The 21,301-nt window shown below is 44.3% G+C and overlaps 1 protein-coding gene and 1 long non-coding RNA gene across 2 annotated transcripts in view; one reads left to right on the plus strand and one right to left on the minus strand.

The window, feature by feature from the left end:
• The window catches only part of MPND (MPN domain containing), a 241,563-nt gene that overhangs the window by 81,646 nt on the left and 138,616 nt on the right, over nucleotides 1–21,301 (minus strand). Inside the window, exons 5-7 of the mRNA XM_018567971.1 lie at nucleotides 19,117–19,213; nucleotides 18,969–19,041; nucleotides 18,803–18,879 (exon numbers count right to left, since the gene is read on the minus strand). Coding sequence (XP_018423473.1) covers nucleotides 18,803–18,879; nucleotides 18,969–19,041; nucleotides 19,117–19,213 — 247 coding nt within the window. The remainder of the gene's footprint in view (nucleotides 1–18,802; nucleotides 18,880–18,968; nucleotides 19,042–19,116; nucleotides 19,214–21,301) is intronic.
• On the plus strand, nucleotides 4,553–21,288 carry LOC108796482. The gene is made up of 3 exons (XR_001941804.1): nucleotides 4,553–4,663; nucleotides 17,192–17,201; nucleotides 21,279–21,288. It is a non-coding gene; the product is annotated as an uncharacterized LOC108796482 (long non-coding RNA).

Raw genomic sequence — 21,301 nt, forward strand, 5'->3', positions numbered from 1 at the left:
CTTTTCAATGATTTTCACGTCTGATTCATCAGGTGCACCTTCAACTGGAGAGCCTCCATCTCGTCAACCCACTCTAGCAGGCTCAGCCTTGGTTTCCCGCTCTGCTGGAGCCGTCGTGCGTGGACCCTCTCCTCTTTCCCTGGACCCACCTTCTCCTACAAAACTCGGAAGGGAGCCCCCACCCGATGGTGCTTCAGGAACGTCTTCCTCTTGTAGCTTGGGGGATTTCTGGGGATCCTGGAATCTGCTGCGCTTTTCACCTACAAGCTGGCTCCTTGCTCCGAGAGGCTTCGGAGAGAAGAACTCTTTTTCTCTTTCTTGCCGGACGAAGACTATGTCTTCTGCTGTCTTTTATCTCTTTCTGAAATTTTTTTTTTTATATATATGGTTCAGAACGGATTAACCTCATTTACATTGAACCCTATGAGCAAATTTGATACTGTTCGCGACCAAAATCGGTTCGCGACCACATTCGTAGGGGTCAGAACGGATTAATCTTATTTACATTGAACCTTAGGGGAAATTTGATTCGGTTGGCGACTAATTCAGTTCGCGACCAGAATCGCGGAACCAATTAAGTGAACCGAGATACCACTGTATAAGAAATATCCTACTAACTGACAACTTTATGTAAAAAAAAAAATCTTAATTTTTTTTGATAACTTGTGCCAAAAAAATGACATCTTTAAAACACCCACCATGCATCTTATGAATTACCTTTGGGTGTCTGCTTTCCAAAATGGGGTCATTTTGTGGGTGTTTCTACTGTCCTGGTATTTTAGGGTGTCTAGGCAGTGAAGGCACCAGGGTTGATACATTTCCAATATATGTATACCATTGTTTGGTAGACTGTATAACTGTAAGACATTCTAATTAATTTACACTTATTTGGATTTTTTTTAACCAAAGAAATGTAGCAGAACACATTTTGGCCTAGATGTATGAAGACAGATTATTTATTTGCAATGTTTCATTAACATAATATAAGGAAAACAGGTTTTTTTTTACATTTTCTGTATTTTTTTTCTTCATATAGTAAAAATAAAAACCCCAGTGGTGATTAAATACCACCAAAAGAAAGCTCTATCTGTCCCAAAATAATTGGTAAAAAAGTCATTTCAGTACAGTGTTGCATGACGGAATAAATGTCAGTCAAAGTACTGCAGCGCTCAATACTGAAAAATGGCCTGGCCAGGAAGGGGGTGTAAACACCTGGTCTTCAAGTGCATCACTTAAAGGGTAAGAATAAAAATGAAAAATTCCTTTAAAATATCATGCCTGGGGGGGTCCCTTTAAACTGCCTGTGAAGTGGCAGATCTGTACGATGTATAGAACCTGCTTCAGCAAAAAGTGACATTTCAATTGCTGGTAATTGGTTTTCTTTTAATCTTTAAAAACAACTGCTTGGGGAGGCAGGCTGTATGAATAGGCCACATTTTAGGATACTTGTAACAAGGTTAGAGATTTTTTGGGATAAATCCTGGTGCCTCTTTTGCAGGCGTTGGATGAAAGTAACAACAGGTGCTTTAAAATTGGGCCTTTAATGTTGGTGCTGCCTTCACACCATGTCCCAGTACATAGATCCAGCAAAACAATCAGTACATTGATCCAGCACCGGGTTGTGCCTCCTGTCCGAGCTGCTCGGTTTCCTGTCAATCCACCCTGAACCTAGGTGTTAAAAGGCTTGTGCACCGATGCTTTAGCGTTGGAGCTACGTGTCTCCATGCTAGTAGCCAGACCTCTCTGTTTCCTGTGGCATTGCTGTTTGAGTATACCTTGTATTTTGTGTCTTTGCTTGCTCTTATTGTTTTCAGTGTTCCAGTCCTACTGTGCTCTTGAATCCCCTCTGTTTTCTGTCCGTGTACCTCTTTGGTTTGCTGTAGCTATGAGTTCTCTCCACAGCATTGTTTTGTAGTTGTCTCCTGCTTCCTGTGATTATTCTGCTCTGCACTATTGTGCACCTCCCTTCTTTCTCCTGTGCATTCCCCTCTGCTGTTCCTGTGTATCTCTTTTCTTTGTGGGTACACCTGTTGTGTGTTCCTTGCTGTCTGTGTCAAGCATTGTTCACCTGCGTCTTTCCACTAGTGCCTGTTTTCTGTACCTTGTATCCTGTATGCATCCTGTGTCTTGTCCTGTGTGCTGTGGTCCCTGAGTACCCGTTGGCACTGTGCCTGCACAAATGTGTCAGAGAGCCGCAACCTGGGAGCTACCCCGCAGCTCAACATCCACACTGATTCTGGCCAGAACGCACTGCCTCACATTGCGACCAGGGGAGGGGGCGTGGCAGGCCATTGAAGTGAATGGCACAGTAGCCACGCCCTCTGGCCGCAATGCGATCGCCCGCACGGGATCGCAAGGCAGATTGTGCTTGCAGTGCGGTGCAATCAAAATGCTGCAAGCACTATTTTGACCGGACCGCACTGCAGGCACAATGTGCTTTGTGATCCAGTGCAGCCCATCGCATTGCATTCACTTCAATGGCCCACCACGCCCCCTCCTGCCCCACAAAAAAGTGAGCCAGCCGCAAAGCGATGCAGTGCATTCCCGCCAGAATCGGACCGGAATGCACTGCATGTGGTGTGAACGAACCCTCAGTTATTCTCGGTGAGTGCAGGATTTGACCCTGCTGCAAAAAAAAACAAATAATATATGCACATGTCACATGCGGGTGTGGAACAATTTGGGCCTTGGTCATTGGTGGTGCACTACACCGAGAACATTACTTGAAGATGGAATAATCGCCCACAAAGTTAGGCAACCTAGGCAGTCTTCAAGAGATCCCCAACAAATTTATTCGGTGACATCTGCATCAGGGGATTGATAGCTGCTGCGAATCCAGGACTGATTCATTTTGATAAATGTCAGCCGGTCAACGGAGTCTGCGGACAGACACACTCTTTTATCTGTCACAAAACCTCCAGCAGCACTGAACATCCTTTCGGAAAGCACAGTGGATGCAGAGCAGCCCAGTAGCTCCATGGCATATTGGCTAAGTTCTGGCCAGTGATCCATTCCCAAGACCCAGTAAGCCAGCAGATCATCTGCTGGAAAGCTCTCCAGGTCTCCTCTTGCCCCTGGATAATCCTGCACCATATGATGCAGACGCTGCTGATAGGTTCCTAAAGTTAACATCCCTGGGCGCTGAGGACTAATGTCTAAACGCATCAGTCAGGCGGCCCCCCTCTCCGCCGCTCTTCCTTTGACCAACCAAAGCCTCAGAAGCACCTCTTTCATGACTTGGTAACCTACCTGTGTCTGGAAAGGTTTTACACAAGTTTCTCTTCAAAGCGTCCTCAAGTTGTTTCATCCTGTGCTCCCTCTGAGGGCAGGATGAGCTCTGCAACTTTATGCTTGTAACATGGATCAAGATTGGTTGCCAACCAGTTATGATCCCTCTCCTTGATACCACGAATCCTTGGGTCCTTTCTCAGGCTTTGCAGGATAAAGGAGCCCATGCACTGTAGGTTTGAGGAGGCATGAGATTCTGAGTCTTTGGGATCACTGAGGATGACAATATCATGCACTACCTCCTCCCAGCCACGTACAACTCCTTGGGTTTCTGGGGACAGAAAACCCTCCCTTGAAGACTTCCTGATGTCATACGCTGCTTCAATGCCCCAACGGCTGCCATGATCCTCCTCAGCTTCAACTCTTCTGGGAAGGCTGTCCACAAGGTTTAGGAGTGTGTCTATGGGAATTTTTAACCATTCTTCTAGAAGCGCATTTGTGAGGTCAGGTACTGATGTTGGATGAGAAGGCCTGGCTCGCAGTCTACGCTCGAATTCATCCCAAAGGTGTTCTATCGGGTTCAAGTGCAGGTCAGTCAAGTTCCTCCACCCCAAACTCGCTCATCCATGTCTTTATGGACATTGCTTTGTGCACTGGTGCGCAGTCATGTTGGAACAGGAAGGGGCCATCCCCAAACTGTTCCCACAAAGTTGGGAGCATGAAATTGTCCAAAATGTCTTGGTATGCTGATACCTTAAGAGTTCCCTTCACTGGAACTAAGGTGGCAAGCCCAACCCCTGAAAAACAACCCCACACCATAATCCCCCTCTCCACCAAACTTTACACTTGCAGTCACAATGCAGTCAGGCAAGTACCGTTCTCATGGCAACTGCCAAACCCAGACACGTCCACCAGATTGCCAGACAGAAAAGCGTGATTTGTCACTCCAGAGAACATGTCTCCACTTCTCTAGAGTCCAGTATCGGCGTGCTTTACACCACTGCATCCGACGCTTTGCATTGCACTTGGTGATGTAAGGTTTGGATGCAGCAGCTCGGCCATGGAAACCCATTCCATGAAGCTCTCTATGCACTGTTGTTGTGCCAATCTGAAGGCCACACGAAGTTTGGAGGTCTGTAGCTATTGACTCTGCAGACAGTTGGTGACTTTGGCGCACTTCAGCATGCACTGACCCCGCTCTGTCATTTTACGTGGCCTACCAATTTGTGGCTGAGTTGCTGTTGTTCCCAGTTTCTTCCACTTTCTTTTAAAATACCTCTAACAGTTGACTGTGGAATATTTCTTGGCAAGGAAATTTCACAGATGGACTTATTGCATAGGTGGCTACCTATCACGTTACCATGCTGGAATTCACTGAGTTCCCGAGAGCGACCCATTCTTTCACAAATGTTTGTAGAAGCAGTCTGCATGCCTAGTTGCTTGATTTTATACAGCTGTGGCCATGGAGGTGATTGGAACACCTGAATCCAATGATTTGGAGGGGTGTCCCAATACTTTTGGCAATATACTTTTGGCAATATAGTGTATATGCAGAGCTGTCAAGGCCCCTGGAAAACACTGTTGTCCCCCATATCTTGGGATTCTCTCCTGGTCTTCTACAGCTGTACAAAGTCTTCCAAGATGCTCTGCAGTGTGTTTTATGCACAACAGTTTAAAGCACTGAAAGATTAAACTTGGAGCTATGTGCAGGAAGAAAGTTCTGGTTGAAGAACAACAAGGATCGCTGCAGTCCATCCAGTAAACTGTGCACCAAGCTGCTCACTTATAGGTATGTCCAATTTAGAATGTATGGTGGACATAGCCCAGCAAAAAAGGTCAACTAAGGAAGGCTGAAGAAAGTGCAAAGGAAGATCATTACTGGTTGTTTAAACAAGAAGCAAAGTTCAACATAAAACAGAAGTCATCAACTTGCGCAACTAGATCGATTATATATGAATATAGGAATAGTGTCAAAGGAGCTCCAGTTAAACTGGCGATTAATCCAGAGAAGATCTTTTCTGGATTAATCACCAGTTTAACTGGAGCTCCTTTGACACTATTAATATACAGTCCATAAACAATCGATCCAGTTGCGCAAGTTGATTACTTCTGTTTTATGTTGAACTTAGCACTTTCTCTGGGAACTGTTACATGGACTTTGCTGCACAGATCTATTTGGCATAATTTCATCATGTGTGTGTGTGTGTGTTTTTTTATACGTTTATTTTTTTAAATTTTTTTGGCCACTGGTAGTGGGTAACAGACAAAAAAAATCACAGTATCTTGTTCTTATATACCTTCATTGTGTTTTACCTCATTATTACCCATATATTGTATTGGAGAATAATATGTGGTCTGATATAGAGATCAATAGGACAAAAAAACTACAGGACATATTAAAAATACCAATGGAAGCTCCAAACAATAATAAGCACAATATACTACACACCAAACAATTTGAAACTGAAATGAGAAAACAATTTTTTAAATCTCCAAGATAAACAAAATAAGGAATGCACAGAGTGGTGGGACATTAACTTCCTTAAAAAATCCCTTGATTTAAGAATAACACCCCGAGGAATTTGCATTTTTTTAAAAAATGTGACTTCTTAGACGAAGATCTCATTACACAATGGCAGGAACTAGCCAAAATTTGCTCAACTAAATGGATTTCACTTATCTTGATACAAAGGGAAAGGAGATTAGAAACTTGCAAAAAGGCAGTCTCAGAATGCCAGAAAAAAATGTGAATAATATCAGACCTCTACCCTCTGATAAATGGTGCCAGGTCCTAAAAAACAATGTGTCCAAATTTGAGGAGAATCTGTTACAAAATAAAAAGAAAAAACAGGGACCCAACTAACAAAATAGTGATTGCAGCATTCTGTTCGGACTGGACCGCAGGCATTATGTGCCTTGCGATCCCGTGCGGCCGATCACATCGCGGTCGGAGGGTGTGGCTATGGTGCCATTCACTTCAATGGACTGCCACTCCCCCTCCTGCCCCACAAAAAAGTGAGCCAGCCGCAATGCGAGGTAGTGCGTTCTGGCCAGAATCGGGCTGGAGCGCATTGCATCTGGTGTGAACGAGGCCTAAGTCCTTGTTTTATCCTTACCAGACCAAAGGTTCTTTTATAAACACCTTTTACCATATAGTACTAGCATAAAGATATGTGAAAATCATAGGCGGCAAAACACAGTAACTGCTCCTGAAAATGGTCTTCCAAAAGTATCTACAGGGGGCAGCTCCTCACATTCAAGGGAAACCGGAAAACTGATGAGGACAAAGCAAAATGAGCGCCCCCATAGTGTAAAATTGATTTATTATGGATAAAACACACAGCTGAAAAGGTACTTACAAACCAGCTTGTAAAAAGGAGCAGAAAGCGATATAATCTTAGGAGATCATCAATATGTATACACGAAAATAGGGTGAGGGAAAGGCAGTGCTAGTGTAACGTCTCTGCAGCGCAAGCCTTGGATCACAACTGCGGAGAGGGTACTTGCGGTTTGATCAGTTATCTCCACCAGAGTCTTAAGCTGGCCACAGACCTTACAAGACTTTTGTCTTGCGATGGTTGTAAGGTAATAAAAAAAACATACGATCTGCCCTTCTTGGACAGGCAGATCGTACTAGCGATAATCGCAAGCCTGCCCAGCTGAGGGGCGGGCTACCAATGACCGCCCCGCTGAGGGGCGGGCTACCAATGACCGCAATGCTGAACGGGCAGTGTGCGCTTGCGCACACCGGCCCGTGCTGCATATATCTTACGAACATGCCACACACCCGCCGCCAATCGTACGATTCTTGGTGGGTTTTCGAACATGTTCCTAAGATAAAAGTAATGCGACCGTACAGAGAAAGTGACAGCTCTTCTCTCCTCCAACCGCCGACCGGCGAGATGAGAAACGCCAGCGTCGGGCTGCCCGAGGGCACATATACAGAAGCCCTCATTTGGCCGGGCAACACCAGCGGTTCCTAAAGCCGGCCAACGGGAGAAGGAGAGGAGAGTGGAATGCATCGAAACAGTTGTTACATAAAAAAGTGAATTGTGACAGATCAAATACATACAAATACATATTAAGTTGACAATACTATAGCGCGAACCAGGGGCTGACTGGCAACTTTTAGCCCAGGGGGCAAGTAAAACCCAGAGGCCCATGGTGCAGCAACTTGGCCCTCCTCACGCTCTGCCTCCTCCCCGCATTCTCCCCGCCCGTCTGCCACTTTTGCCATCCATGTAACGGTAGTGTGAATGGTCGGGAGATGTGAGGACTCCTAGTAAGTCCATGAAAGGGGTGACTGGCTATGGGATGGTGCTCTCCTCCCACTGGGCTCCCTACTGGGAGTAAGGTTCTGGCCTTACTCTGCTCCATGTCCACTACTTAGGCACTCTCGCCCACTGCCGCTGGCTGTCCATGCTTCTGGGCTGTGAGCTGTGGGAGGTTAGTGGGAGGGGCTGGACAGTGTCAAAGTCAGTGTTCTATAATTTTTCTCGATCCTATACATTTTCACGACAGTGTCACTTCCAGTGGGGCCGAGTCATCCAAATCAGCTGTTTTCATGACCCCCTTTCTTCATGACATGTGCACCTGGAAGAGACGCAGTAGAGTATGGGTTGAGGAAAATTATAGCACACTGGTAGTTCTGCCACTAACTCCAAGCTGTAGAGGGACTACAAATCTCAGCACATTATACAGCAATGCAGAATAACACCACAAGCTATAGAGGACTATAAATCTCAGATATAAATTGTACAGCATTGCAGAGTGGCATTGGCTATAGAGAACTACAATTCCAAGCAATACATTACACAACAATGCAGAATACCATCAGCTATAGAGGACTATAAATCCCAGCAATAATGACTACCAACTACAACTACAGAGAACTACAATTCCCAGCAATACCATTATACAGCAATGCAGAACTGCATCAGCTATAGAGAACTACAAATCCCAGCAATACATATTACAGTGATTCAGAATAATATGAAGCTACATACTCTGTTGCTTTGGGTTCTCCGCCTGATGTCTCCAGGGTCTCAGGAGGGTTGTGCGGGCTCTCATCAGGGGTCCAGAGAGTTTCACCGGTGCGTGTGGGTGCAGCAGAGGCTCTCAGATGGCCAATGCGGACTGTCAGGTGGTCAGTGCGGGCTCTCTGCTGGTCAGTGCGGTATCTGTAGCGGCTCCCTAATAATCAGTGGTGGCTCTGTGGTAGCTCCCAGGTGGGTAGTGGGGGCTCCACTGTGGCCAGTTGGGGCTCCCTGGTGGTTAGTGGGGGTTCCCTGGTGTAGGGTGACCATTTATCTAGAGCTGCAGCTAATGATTATTTTCAAAATCGATTAGTTAGCCGATTATTAAGTTCCATTTACCCGTTTATCGGGATTTTGAAAAATGGCTCCAGTGATGGACTACTAGTTTGTATTGAGATTGTAGTCCATCACAGGAGCAAGCTTGGAGCGGTGGAAGAAAAAAAAAAGTGTGGTGTGCAATATAGTGAAATGGAAAGTGTAAAGTTATACAGCAATCAATGCAGAATGGCACCGGCTGTAGAGGACTACAAATCCCAGTAATACATTATACAGCGTAATGCAGAATACCTCCAGCAATAGTACATTATAGCTGGTGGTATTCTGCGTTGCACTGTATAATGTACTATTGCTGAGATTTGTTGTAGTCCTCCATAGCTGGTGGTATTCTGCATTGCGCTGTATAATATATTATTGCTGGGATTTGTAGTCCTCTATACAGCGCAATGCAGAATACCACCAGCTATAGAGGAGTACAACAAATCCCTAGCAATAGTACATTATACATACAGTGTATAATGTATTGTTGGGATTTGTATTCCCATGTACTGTATAATATACTGTACAGCACAATGTACCATCAGCTATAGAGGAATACAAATCCCAGCAATACATTATAGAGCACCATGTGTGGGGGAGGGAAGTGCAGGCTTACCTGAGCAGTCTTCCAGCAACTTGCTTCTGAGATCGGGCCTGTCTGTCGCCGGCTGCCATCCCCCCACGCCTGCTCCTCCTTACTTCTCCCCACATCCCTGTGCCGATCATGGATGTAGGCGGGCGGTGAGTGTGAGGCAGGGAGCAGGTCTGGCGTGTGGATGCAGACGGGCGGGTCTAGCAGTGGCAAGCATGAGGCAGGGAGGAGGTGTGGCATGTGGAGCGTGGATGCAGGCGGGGTCTAGCAGCGGCAAGCGTGAGGCGGGGAGGAGGTGCGGCATGTGGAGCGTGGATGCCGGCGGTTGGGTCTAAAAGCGGCAAGCGTGAGGCGGGGAGGAGGTGCGGCGTGTGGAGGGTGGATGCAGGTGGGTCTAACAGAGGCAAGCGTGAAGCGGGGAGGAGGTGCGGCATGTAGAGGCTGGATGCAGGCAGGTGGGTCTAGCCTCTAGCCAATGAAAAAAAGCACATCCCCTCCCTCCCCCCACATAACATACACATATTGAGGTGTACGCCATGCACATGCGCTGCAGTGCGTTGTTAGAACGCATCGCAGTGCATGATTTTTTTAATGTATTTTTTTCTTTAAAAAATGTTTTAATGGGGGGTGTGGTGGAGGAGCAAGCGTCGGCTGGCGGGGAGAAGCCACAAGTTTTAGGATGGCTGAGCGGTGAGGAGAACAGATTTCCAGATGACAGCAGCTCTGTGCGTGGCCGAGCGGAGGATCGATAAGTATCATTGATATTTACCGATCCTCTGTGCAGCACAAACACCGAAGTGATTGTGTGATCACTCCGGTGTTTGTAAATAACTGGGGAAACATAGGGGGTTATACACAAAGCTGCCGAAGGCAGGGCTGGGCCAGCTGATTTGAAAAATGTTCCGGAGGGCTTGGCAGCGAAAGGGTTAAGAGCTGATATACACTTGCTTTCTTCTCTTGCTTAAGAAACAAAGTATAAGCCTGTGACACATCCACCAGAATGATGAAAAAACGTCCATCTACTTTCCTGTTTGAACAAAGAATAGACTTTTGTGGTCAGAACCAGTTTGAACCAAAAAATTGTTGTAACGGACTTCAGGAACTTCCTAATTTTGTCAGTCACATGATGTTAACACCCATTTAACTGTTAGCTTGCTGTTAAGAAGATATGAACGTTGATTGGACTATAACTATACGATCACGCCTAGAACACGCCTATATCTTATGCATATTCATGACTATAAATTGTTTGGCTTAAAGTTTGTAAAACAGACGATACTTCCTCTTTTATTCAGCTCACATGAGCTGAGTCATTAATGTATCTTCCCACTGCAGTGAATGAATGAATAAAAAGCGCCTATTTCTTTTACCAATTTGGACTCACTATCTCATCTGAAAGGTCTTGTTTGGGGAACCCCCTAATTGGACATAACAAATGGCAAATGCCAATCGACCTCCACAGTGGCGGGCAGTGAGCACAGGGCCCACTAGAGGATGTCGGGCCCTCAGGCCACCCTCATGAAGTCTGTTTCTGATTGTTTGGTCAGAGACATTAATACCAGTGGCCTGCTGTAGGTAATTTTGTAGGGCTCTGGCAGTGCTCATCTTGTTCCTCCTTGCACAAAGAAGCAGATACCGGTCCTGCTGATGAGTTAAGGACCTTCTACAGCCCTGTCCAGCTCTCCTAGAGTAACTGCCTGTGTCCTGGAATCTCCTCCATGCTCTTGAGACTGTGCTGGGAGACACAGCAAACCTTCTGGCAATGTTGATGTGCCATCCTGGAGGAGTTGGCATGCCTGTGCAACCTCTATAGGGTCCAGGTATCGCCTCATGCTACCAGTAGTGACACTGACTCTAACTGTAGCGCTCACCCCCGAAGGAGCCGCTGAACAACCGTATATTTCTATCCCCCTGCACCAATGTACTGCCCAAAGCGTGGATCCGAAGCACACCAATAACCCTTCAATTGATCCATTAGCAGATTTACTGACAAATCAGTGAATAACTATAATACAATAGTAATGACAACAATCACAAACAAGAATGTGTAGCAACAGGCTAAGGCACTCTGCAACTCAGTAACTGCAGCTATCTGCTGTCAGCACTGATGTATGCGAGGCCAATTGTCTTTAAATGTCTTCCCTTGAATGGGGTGTATGTCCCTTTAAGTTTTCCCTTTGGCAGTGCCCAACCCTTCCTAAACTACTGGCCAGTAGTGGTGTCCTAAGCTAGCCGGCGTTGGGGCCCTTACTGTAGTGCAGGTATGAACAGCAAACAGGTTGTCAACATGGCCAAAGGCCTCTCACCAATCCTCAGGTCAGTTAGAAAGATATGAAGACTGCTAGCAGAAGCTGGACATCCTCTCTCTCTCTCTCTTCAGTTCAGGCGTAGTAGGGGGAAGTCGTCTGGGTCCCTGACAAGAGGTCTTCACTCATCCAGGATGTTTGCAGTCATCTCGGTTGGCTCAGCCTGGCTCTCTCTCTCTGCTGGGCTGGCTGGATCACTCCGGCGGCTGGTTCGGCCGTGCGACTAGGCCTCGACATCCTTGCGGTAACCGCGTCACCGGACCTCCCTTCAGGCACTCGATCGGGTCCTCTCCGATTCAGCGACCCCGGTCAGTCTCTCTATACACCGCTGCACAGAGCCTGTGTGTCCCTATATGTCAGCGGTAAGCACAAAGGAGGCGCCTTTCCTGGTGCAGATCAATTTTATTTCGGTAATCAAATGGTAAAAACAGAAAGGTACTCACAAACATGAGTGTCACACAGCCATGGAATACAAGCTGACAAGCAGTTAGACATCCACTGGGCGATTCCTGTGTGCTAGTGACGTTAACGCGTTTCCCGGGGCACGCCCCCTTCATCAGAACATAACGTCACCTTCCTCTTCTCCAACTTTAAAGTACATGTGGCCAATCAGGGACGAGCCCTAGAGGCTCGTCACAAAGTTGGTAATGCCGCGGCCGTGGCTGGTGTCCATCTGGGGAACCATGTGGAGGCGGAATGACGCGACCAGCCAAAAGGGACCCGGAACAGATCGGGCTCCGCCTACTGGGTGTCACTCGACCTATCACGGCACCCAAAAACCGGACCTTAAGTCTGAAGACGGCAGAGTATCAACAAACAGCATGTGCTGAGTATGGCAGAGTGTCAACAAACAACATATGCTGGGTGCAGAAAGCACTACGGGAACTCTATGGGACGGTATCGAATTTATACCTGAAACCTTACCTTACATTGATCCAGATATTCTACACTCTAATTTCAGACCTAAGTCCAATTTTTACCCTTACCATTCCAAATGGAGCTTCCTCTCCACCTTTTATCAACTGGTACATACGGATTTCAGAAAATTGTGCTCCAAAAAAGGAGGTAGAACTACCAATCTCACCCACAAAGAAAAAACAGTCATCAAATCCCTCGGTGATAACACAGATCTAGTAATCAAACAGGCAGACAAAGGTGGTGGCCTAGTCATTCTTAATAAGACCGACTATATCGATGAAGCTTTTAGACTGTTGTCAGATACCACCACATATGACCAACTCCAAAAGAATCCCACTAGCGAATTCAAAATGAGATTTGATGAACTACTCATTAAGGCTTATTCTATAGGGGTATTATCGAAGTCTGAATATAAGTTTCTTTCGATTCAACACCCCTGCATCCCTTACTTCTATCACATCCCTAAAATCCATAAACATCTTACCAGACCACCTGGCAGACCCATAATAGCAGGGATGGATAGCCTCACCTCAAACCTGGCTAGTTACATAGATTTCTTCTTACAGCCGTTGGTGTTAGACCTTCCCTCCTATGTCAGAGATTTGGGGTACATTCTGGAAATCCTAAAACAGTACCAGTGGAGAGAAGGCTACCTATGGGCATCCTTGGATGCAGCTTCCCTTTATACCTCCATTGAAGATCAGTTCGGCCTCAGAGCAGTCCAGCACTTCATGCCCAAGTCTGGGAATTTCAATTCTTCCCAAGCCAACTTCATCCTAGAGGCCATAGAGTTTGTGCTGACACACAATTACTTCTCATTCTTAGACACCCATTATATCCAACTAAAGGGTACTGCTATGGGTGCAAGTTTTGCTCCCTCATATGCAAACTTGCTTGTGGGGTATTGGGAAGAGTTTCATATCTGGTCGAATAACCCATTTGGATATATCCTGTTCGCCAGATATATCGACAACATCCTCATTATCTGGGATGGCACCGCCATAGAATTCACTGCCTTTGTGAACGACTGTAAGAGCAAACCCTTTCACCTGGACTTCACGTCTGTAATAGACGACAGATCATTAGTCTTTTTAGACCTTGAATTAGGAGCCGACGACATGGGAGGGATCACCTCCAAAACTCACTTCAAACCCTCGGCGGGCAATTCCTACTTACACGCTAAGAGTAACCATCACCCCAGATGGATTAGAAATGTTCCTGATGGGCAGTTTGGTAGGATTAGGGGAGATACTCTTATAATAGTCTCTCTTATAATAGAGAGACTCTTATAATATCAGTTTTTGTACCCAATTCAATGATGGGGCCTTTCAGATTTCCAAAATATTGAAAAATCACTGGAGCATCCTGAGAGAAGACCCCGTCTTGAAGAACTCTCTCCCCGGTTTTCCTAGGGTCATCTTCAAAAAACCCAAAGACCTCCGCAGGAAGATAGCCCCTAGTAGACTCAAGTCCAATAAAACATCGAATTCTGGTGAAGGTATTTTTGGCCAAACAGGATGTTTCAAGTGTAATGTATACAACTGTGGAACATGCTTGTTTCTCTGGCACAGAAAAAAGGAAAGGGCGCACCACCAAGACACTACACTGCTGTTTTGGACAACATCACTGATACATTGAACAGGGCTCTATGGACCACAGTGTCCCGAGACACTTTGCCACCAAACACAATAAATCTACAGTGGGCCGAAAAGTATTTGCAATTGAACACATCCCAAGTAGCATGTCCCCTGCTGAAAGATTTCGCAAACTGTGCAACCAGGAGACTTACTGGATCTATACAATAAATACACTAAACCCTAATGGATTAAATGAGGACCTAGACGTCAGTACAATCCTATGATCATGTGATTTTAATACATCCGACCCAGTCCCTGACATGTGTAAAAGTCTTATTCTTTCTGTACAGGTATTCTTTCTGTACATTCCACCTTGTACACTTTTGATAGTTTGTGCTCTCACTGCATCAACCTGATACCATGGAGAACCTGACATTTCTACAGGTTCTCCAGGGTACACTTCTCCAGGCACTACTGGAACATTTTCCCAAATTGAAGCACATTTTTGCACTTTTGTGCATTGCCCATGCATGCAAATGCGTTAGCATCCATGTGCATTATATACGCATGGTGCTGCCCATATTGCTATTTACAGAAAGTACCTTACTAAGTTTTCCGTATTCTTACTAACATTCCAAACACATGCACTTCTGTGCGATGCACACAAATAAATATGCACTTGCATCTATGTGTGTTGTACACGCATGTTGCCCTCCATATCGCTATACACTTGTATACATGCAATAAAGATTCACGCATTAAGTCCCCCTTATCTTTCCTCAAATGTGAAGAATACACCTTATGCACTTTCGCATGATGTTCACGCATGTTCATGCATTTACATCTATGCGTACTGGAATGTGGCCCACATTCCCAATAAATATCCCCTCATTAATTTAAAAAAAAAAGTCATATCATGTGGTCTATATTGTAGAAGGCAGGGCCAGATTTAGGGCAACTGATGCCCTAAGCACAGCCCAACAATCCCCCTCTTCCCCGGTACCTCCATTTCTTAACTGACAAAAAGGTTTCATCAACATTTATAAACCTCCTTTAGTTTCCTAGTCAGTACCACCTTTACACAGTCCCAAGACTCCACAACTATAATAAACATATACTTCATCATTTTATTTATGTAAGAGGTTGGGCATGGATCAAAATCAAGCAACTGATTGATATCTTTTATTTAGAAATAATGAGGAGAATCATGTTGAGCATTAAAAATGTTCATTAAAAATGAAGTCTATGTTGCGGGATATTAAGGTAGATGAGCCCCATAGACGTCTATGGGGATGCAATGTGCCTGCAAAGCCAGGAAAGAGAGGACTTGGAGGGAGCAGAGTGTAAATAAATGGGGAAGAGGGGGTGTGGCAGCTGGACCTCAGTAGGTAGAAGGTGGGTGGAATCGGTTAGCACAATGTATAGGGGTAAACAGGATAAGTGCACTTGCACACCTGTATAAGAAGGCATTTGCCTCAAGTTTGAGAGTTCCACTTCCTCTTGTGCCTTCAGAATAGGAAAAAAAGGGTGGCAAAAAAGAAACCTGGCGGGATTTTAACAATTGCCTAGTCCATCCTAACTACTAAAAATGTTTTGACTTTGAGTCATTAACCCAGAACAAGTATGCAGACAAGGACTTCTCACTAATATTTCTTATAGCCAGTGGGTCATCATAATAGCTAGATAATTGCATTATCTAGAGAATTACACAGCTGAAATGCATATATGCAAGTTATCTTACACGCCAAAGGATCTGTATTTCTGTCTATCCAGCTCTACCACAGAGTACTGCCAGCCTGGTGTCCTGTCTTTTTTCTCTGCTGCAGTTAAGCAACACAATCTAATCACCTCCCCACCTCCTACCTGTGATTAGACAGTGAAGGAGCAGCAACAAACTAATTAAGTTATTTTTCTGCCCTCTTCTCCTCCCAGCATGTTCTTTGTCAGCACTTATGAATGCAAGCCATCTGATTGGCCCAAAATTGTGCCCCTGCCTCTCCCAGTCTGCTGTATAGGGGATTGCAAGAGGCTAAAAGCAAGACAAATGCAGGTATTTATAGTAGCTACATTTAAAATTAATTCAATTACCGTATATACTCGAGTATAAGCCGTCCCGAATATAAGCCGAGGTACCTAATTTTAGCAAAAAAAACTGGGAAAAAGTATTGACCCGAATATAAGCCGAGGGTGGGAAATGAGGAAGCTACTGGTAGATAGATACCAATAAAATTACATTAATATTTATTTAAAAGAAAAATAACCTAGCTCTGTAAGTGGAAAAGGGGGTGCAGGGCTACATATCATGTACTACGGATCATTTAACCCATTCATATTAGCAGAGGATAATTGTAAATCTATTGTTCAGTGCACTCTATATGTAGTATATAGTACATGTACATATAGAGTGCCTGCAACAATACATTTACAATGATCCTCTGCTAACATGAATGGGTTAAATGATCCATAGTACAGGGCTACATACAGATCATTTGATACATTCATGTTAGTATAATTGTAAATGTATTGTCTGCACTGTATTAGCAGTATATACTCTATATAGAGTATATACTGCTAATACAGTGCAGACAATACATTTACAATTATACTAACATGAATGTATCAAATGATCTGTATGTAGCCCTGTACTATGGATCATTTAACCCATTCATGTTAGCAGAGGATCATTGTAAATGTATTGTTGCAGGCACTCTATATGTACATGTACTATATACTACATATAGAGTGCACTGAACAATAGATTTACAATTATCCTCTGCTAATATGAATGGGTTAAATGATCCGTAGTACATGATATGTAGCCCTGCACCCCCTTTTCCACTTACAGAGCTAGGTTATTTTTCTTTTAAATAAATATTAATGTAATTTTATTGGTATCTATCTACCAGTAGCTTCCTCATTTCCCACCCTCGGCTTATATTCGGGTCAATACTTTTTCCCAGTTTTTTTTGCTAAAATTAGGTACCTCGGCTTATATTCGGGACGGCTTATACTCGAGTATATACGGTAAGCTTGTAATTAAAAACACGTTACTCTTTTTACTTTCTTTTGCCAATGTTAATAAAAATAGGTACTATACCATTCTAAACATGAATAACACAAGCTCTGATGCAGTTGTTGTTTTAGGAAATAGATATACATACTTTTAAAAATCATTTTGTATCACAAGACCAGGGGCGGACTGACCGTTCTGGCCTTGAGGGGACCCGTGGTGACTGACAACCTCTTTGGGTTACTGACTGCCCTGCAATGCTGTCCTCCATTCGTCCTCCATGTTACGTCCCGGCGGCTCACCGAGGGCTGCAGCGTACAGGCAGGGCTGCCTGTCAGTGGCAGGAGTTTAGCACACAGCTACCTGTCACTGATTTTCATGCTAAGGCAGACAGAGTACCTATATGTGAATGCCAGGGAAATTTCCAAAGCTCTAGTTCAGCATCCACGATTCTCCAGCAATTTACATTTTTACAAAGAACAATAAAAGGTGAGCAAAAACCTACAAATGATGCCTCTTGTGCTTCTTGTTGCTTTAATATTAAGGACATGTCACATGTGAATAAGTCTAAATTTGGTGTACATTTACTTCCCAGACAACACCAGATGTAATTTGTTAGAAAATTGGCAAAGCTGTTATGAACAGTGCAGACAGAGACAGTAGCAAAGAGATTTTGGCCTTTTTGTAATAACATTACTGATTCCCATAAATCATGGCTTAATTTCTTTTGACTACCTTCTGACCTCTACGTTCTGTGCCTTACTACTTTGACCTCTGCGTTCTGTGCGTTACTTCCTTTTGACCTGTGCGTTACTACCTTCTGACCTCTGCGTTCTGTGCCTTACTACTTTCTGAGCGTTACTTTTGACCTCTGCGTTCTGTGCGTTACTACCTTCTGACCCCTGTGCGTTACTTACGCCTGACCTCTGCATTCTGTGTGTTACTTGCTGCTGAGCTTTGCTCTCCTTACTACTGAACTGCAAATTTGCCACTCTGTTTCTTACTACTGACCTGTGCACTCTGTGCATTTCTTACTGCTTCCATTGGTTCTTATCTTAGGACTGTCATGCAATGGTTCTGGTCTGCAGTTTGCAGTGCATTGGTTCTGGTCTGAGGTTTGCGAGCGATGGTTCTGGTCATGGGTGGACTGACCATTTCTGGGCCTTACCACACGCACTGGAGTGGCGAGGGTTGGGCACATGCAATATGTGCCCAAACCCCTGCTCCAAACCTAGATGATTCAGTTCTCCTGTACATTCTCCTACTAGTTATTTTGCAGTTCTGGATAATTGGTATAATAGGTCAAAATAGCCAAACCAGAAAAATTCTGACATTTAGCTCACTTTTTCTAGATTTGAGATTCTCCTGCCAATTCCCCTGCAATTCACCTTTTAGTGAATAGACCTGTTATTTTGAAAATAGTGTGTAGAAATAATTTCTGTAACACAAGAATGTACATGTGGATGGGTGGGGCTGGTGGGGCTTGTATATGGGTGGAGCACAAAAGGGCCCCATAAGCTCATATTGCCCCCCCCCCACCTCATATTGCCCCATGTGTTGTCAGTCTGCCCCTGCATAAGACTAACTTCAAGCTCGTAATTGCTTCTTCTGCAACATACTGAAATGAATGTGTTGAAACTATAGCAATTATTAATAGGAGGTTACATTTGTGTTACAAAAGGATTAAAATCTTCTATACATATACAGTAAGTAATTTACCTAGAACCTCCATTACATTAATCTGTTCTCATGTCTGTACAAGTCATTTGTACCAACTTATCCAACTGCATAAAAAAAAATCTACTTTTTCCAGATATCACCTCTTCTTCTACTGCAGCAGCGGTCTCTGTGTCTCTCAGTCGAGAACGGCAGGGAAAGGCTCGGAGCACAGTAAGTACTGTAAAGAAACACAGTTTTACATTATGCCACGGTCAAGGAGAAAAATTACCAGGGCTTTCAATTTCCAGCAAAATAGTTAGGGCTTACACTGGCTGTTTGTATCCCATTGACCTCCAAGATATCCCACTACTTCGCTTTGTGTCAGATGGCTATGGAAATCCTATAATGAGAATGCAGCATTACAGAAGGCTTACTGTACAAACAGAATAGCAACCCAAAAATGACTAAAACTCACCAGAAGAAGAAGAGCGTTACTGCAAATGGATACATGGAAAGGCTGAAACTTGTTTATCGCCATAAAAGAGGTAAGCTGAACCAAGGTATGTGGGTCCCTAGAACAGCAGCAGAAGGATCATTTGCTCATTATGCACACTGAATTATTTTGATATAAGCAGTAAAGCTGGATTCACACTGTTGCATTGCTCTAATGCACAGCAATGAACATTGTGCCGTGTCAATCAATGGCACCCCAACACACTTACATTGCAGTTCACCACAACAAACAATAACCCACTATGGCGGGCTGCCCTAACACAATGCATGTTATGCAATGCAACATAAGGATGTAAATAGGCCCTTAAAGCAAAAAATAAAGTAGGGACTTTTTTTTCTGCAAGGGACTAATCCTATTAAGGGAATTGCAAAATGACATCATAACAAAATGTTGGCTAAAACAGAACACAGACCGTCCACAAACTTTGAGTCATCAAGTCACTGGGATCACTAATCAGTGCTGTATAGTTCTTAGGGCTAATTCACACCAGCTGCTGCGCAAAAAGCACAGCGGCTGGTGTGCGGCAGCCGACAGTGCCAATGCACCAATTTTGCACTGTGTACTCTTTTTTTTTAGAACTTTACTGAAATGTGACAAGTGACAATTCAATAAGTAATGGGCACAGCGAGGTGAAAGGTGGTTGTACTGCGTCGCATCCCGTTGTGCTGGAAAAAAGTACTGCATGTTTTTTTGGGTTTTTTTAGCACACACCACTATAACGCCCATGCTTTGAGGTGGTGTGAACCAAGCCGATCCATGACAAGGCAAAATGCCTTATCTTACGCTGGAAAAAATGGCCAGCGCAGGACCCAACGCATATGGTGCGACTAGGTCCCTAAACTGTGGCAACAGTAAAAGATCAGGAAAGTTAGAACTTGATCCAGGCTGGAAATGAAGAAAGTACTAAACCCATTTGATTTTCATGACAGCCATGGAAATAGTATTTCTTTATCATTCATTGAGGGACACAGCGTCAGACACCCTGTCCTCGACTCTAAACATTGAATCCTTTAATTCCACTAATGAAGAATTTTTCTCTCATGTAGTTTAGGTTCTGTTTTGCCCTGAGGAAAAAGCAGCCAAAAAGGTGTCCTCTCTGCTTTCTCTAATATTTCAGATGGACACCCCTGAACCCGAACTAGCAGGGGACTTAAACACATCAGACATCAGATTTTCTCTGGTTCAATGGACAGTTGTACCTCAGGGCAGATAGATGACAGTGTAGATAAACAACCCAACAGGAGTGGCGTATGTCAACCACCATGGCCAGTGGTGCTGAAAGTAGATCATATTCTATGTTGGTCAGAAGGGACTGTTCTGGCTTTATCCGCATTATATATCTCAGGTGTAGAAAATTAGCAGGCGATTAGCTCAGGCACCTGGGTCTAGATTCAGGAGAGTGGTCCCAACACCAGAAGGCGTTTCAACAAATCTGTTTTAGTTGGGCAATGCTGGATGTTGATCTGTTGGCAACTTAGGTAAACTGGACAGGTTTGTCGCAAAGACTGATGCTGTGTTTGTGGTAGACATGTGCGATTCGTTTCGTTACGAATCGAAATTCGTACGAATTTTACTGAAATTCCGAATTTCGGAATATATTGGAGTTGATTGATGGTAGTTTTTTTTAATCCAAAATACGAAATTCGGTACGGAATCCGTTAACGGAATTCGTATTTCGGATAAAAAAAACAACTACCACTCCAATATTAACAAAGGTATTTTGCTTTTTAACTTCATCATAACGAATGTTCGTAAAGTTACGAAAATATAACCGCCACGAACGAAAATTCGTATTTCGTACGAATCCGAATTGAGTTCAGTTACGAATTACGAAATACGAAATAACGGATATTCCAAAACGAAACAGAACTAATTTTTTAACGGCGCACAAGTCTAGTTTGTGGAGGTGATAGATGCGCTAATGAATCTGCAGACCCAGCACATGCTGATATACACCACTGACTACTACCCAGACTGCTGCACAGGATTGAGCTGGAAGGAATTCCAGTCATTGTTATGACCTTAGACTGGCATCAAATGGCTCGGTATGTGGATCTGGTCTGCCTTCTCAGTCTCTCCCTGGCAAAAAACAGATTGGCTGGATCTTCTGTGGCATGGCCCAGTCTTCCACCTTGCTTTATAGTTG

This window comes from Nanorana parkeri, unplaced genomic scaffold, assembly GCF_000935625.1.
Source record: "Nanorana parkeri isolate BGI_ZX_2015 unplaced genomic scaffold, ASM93562v1 scaffold1123, whole genome shotgun sequence".
Taxonomy (NCBI): Eukaryota; Metazoa; Chordata; class Amphibia; order Anura; family Dicroglossidae; genus Nanorana; species Nanorana parkeri.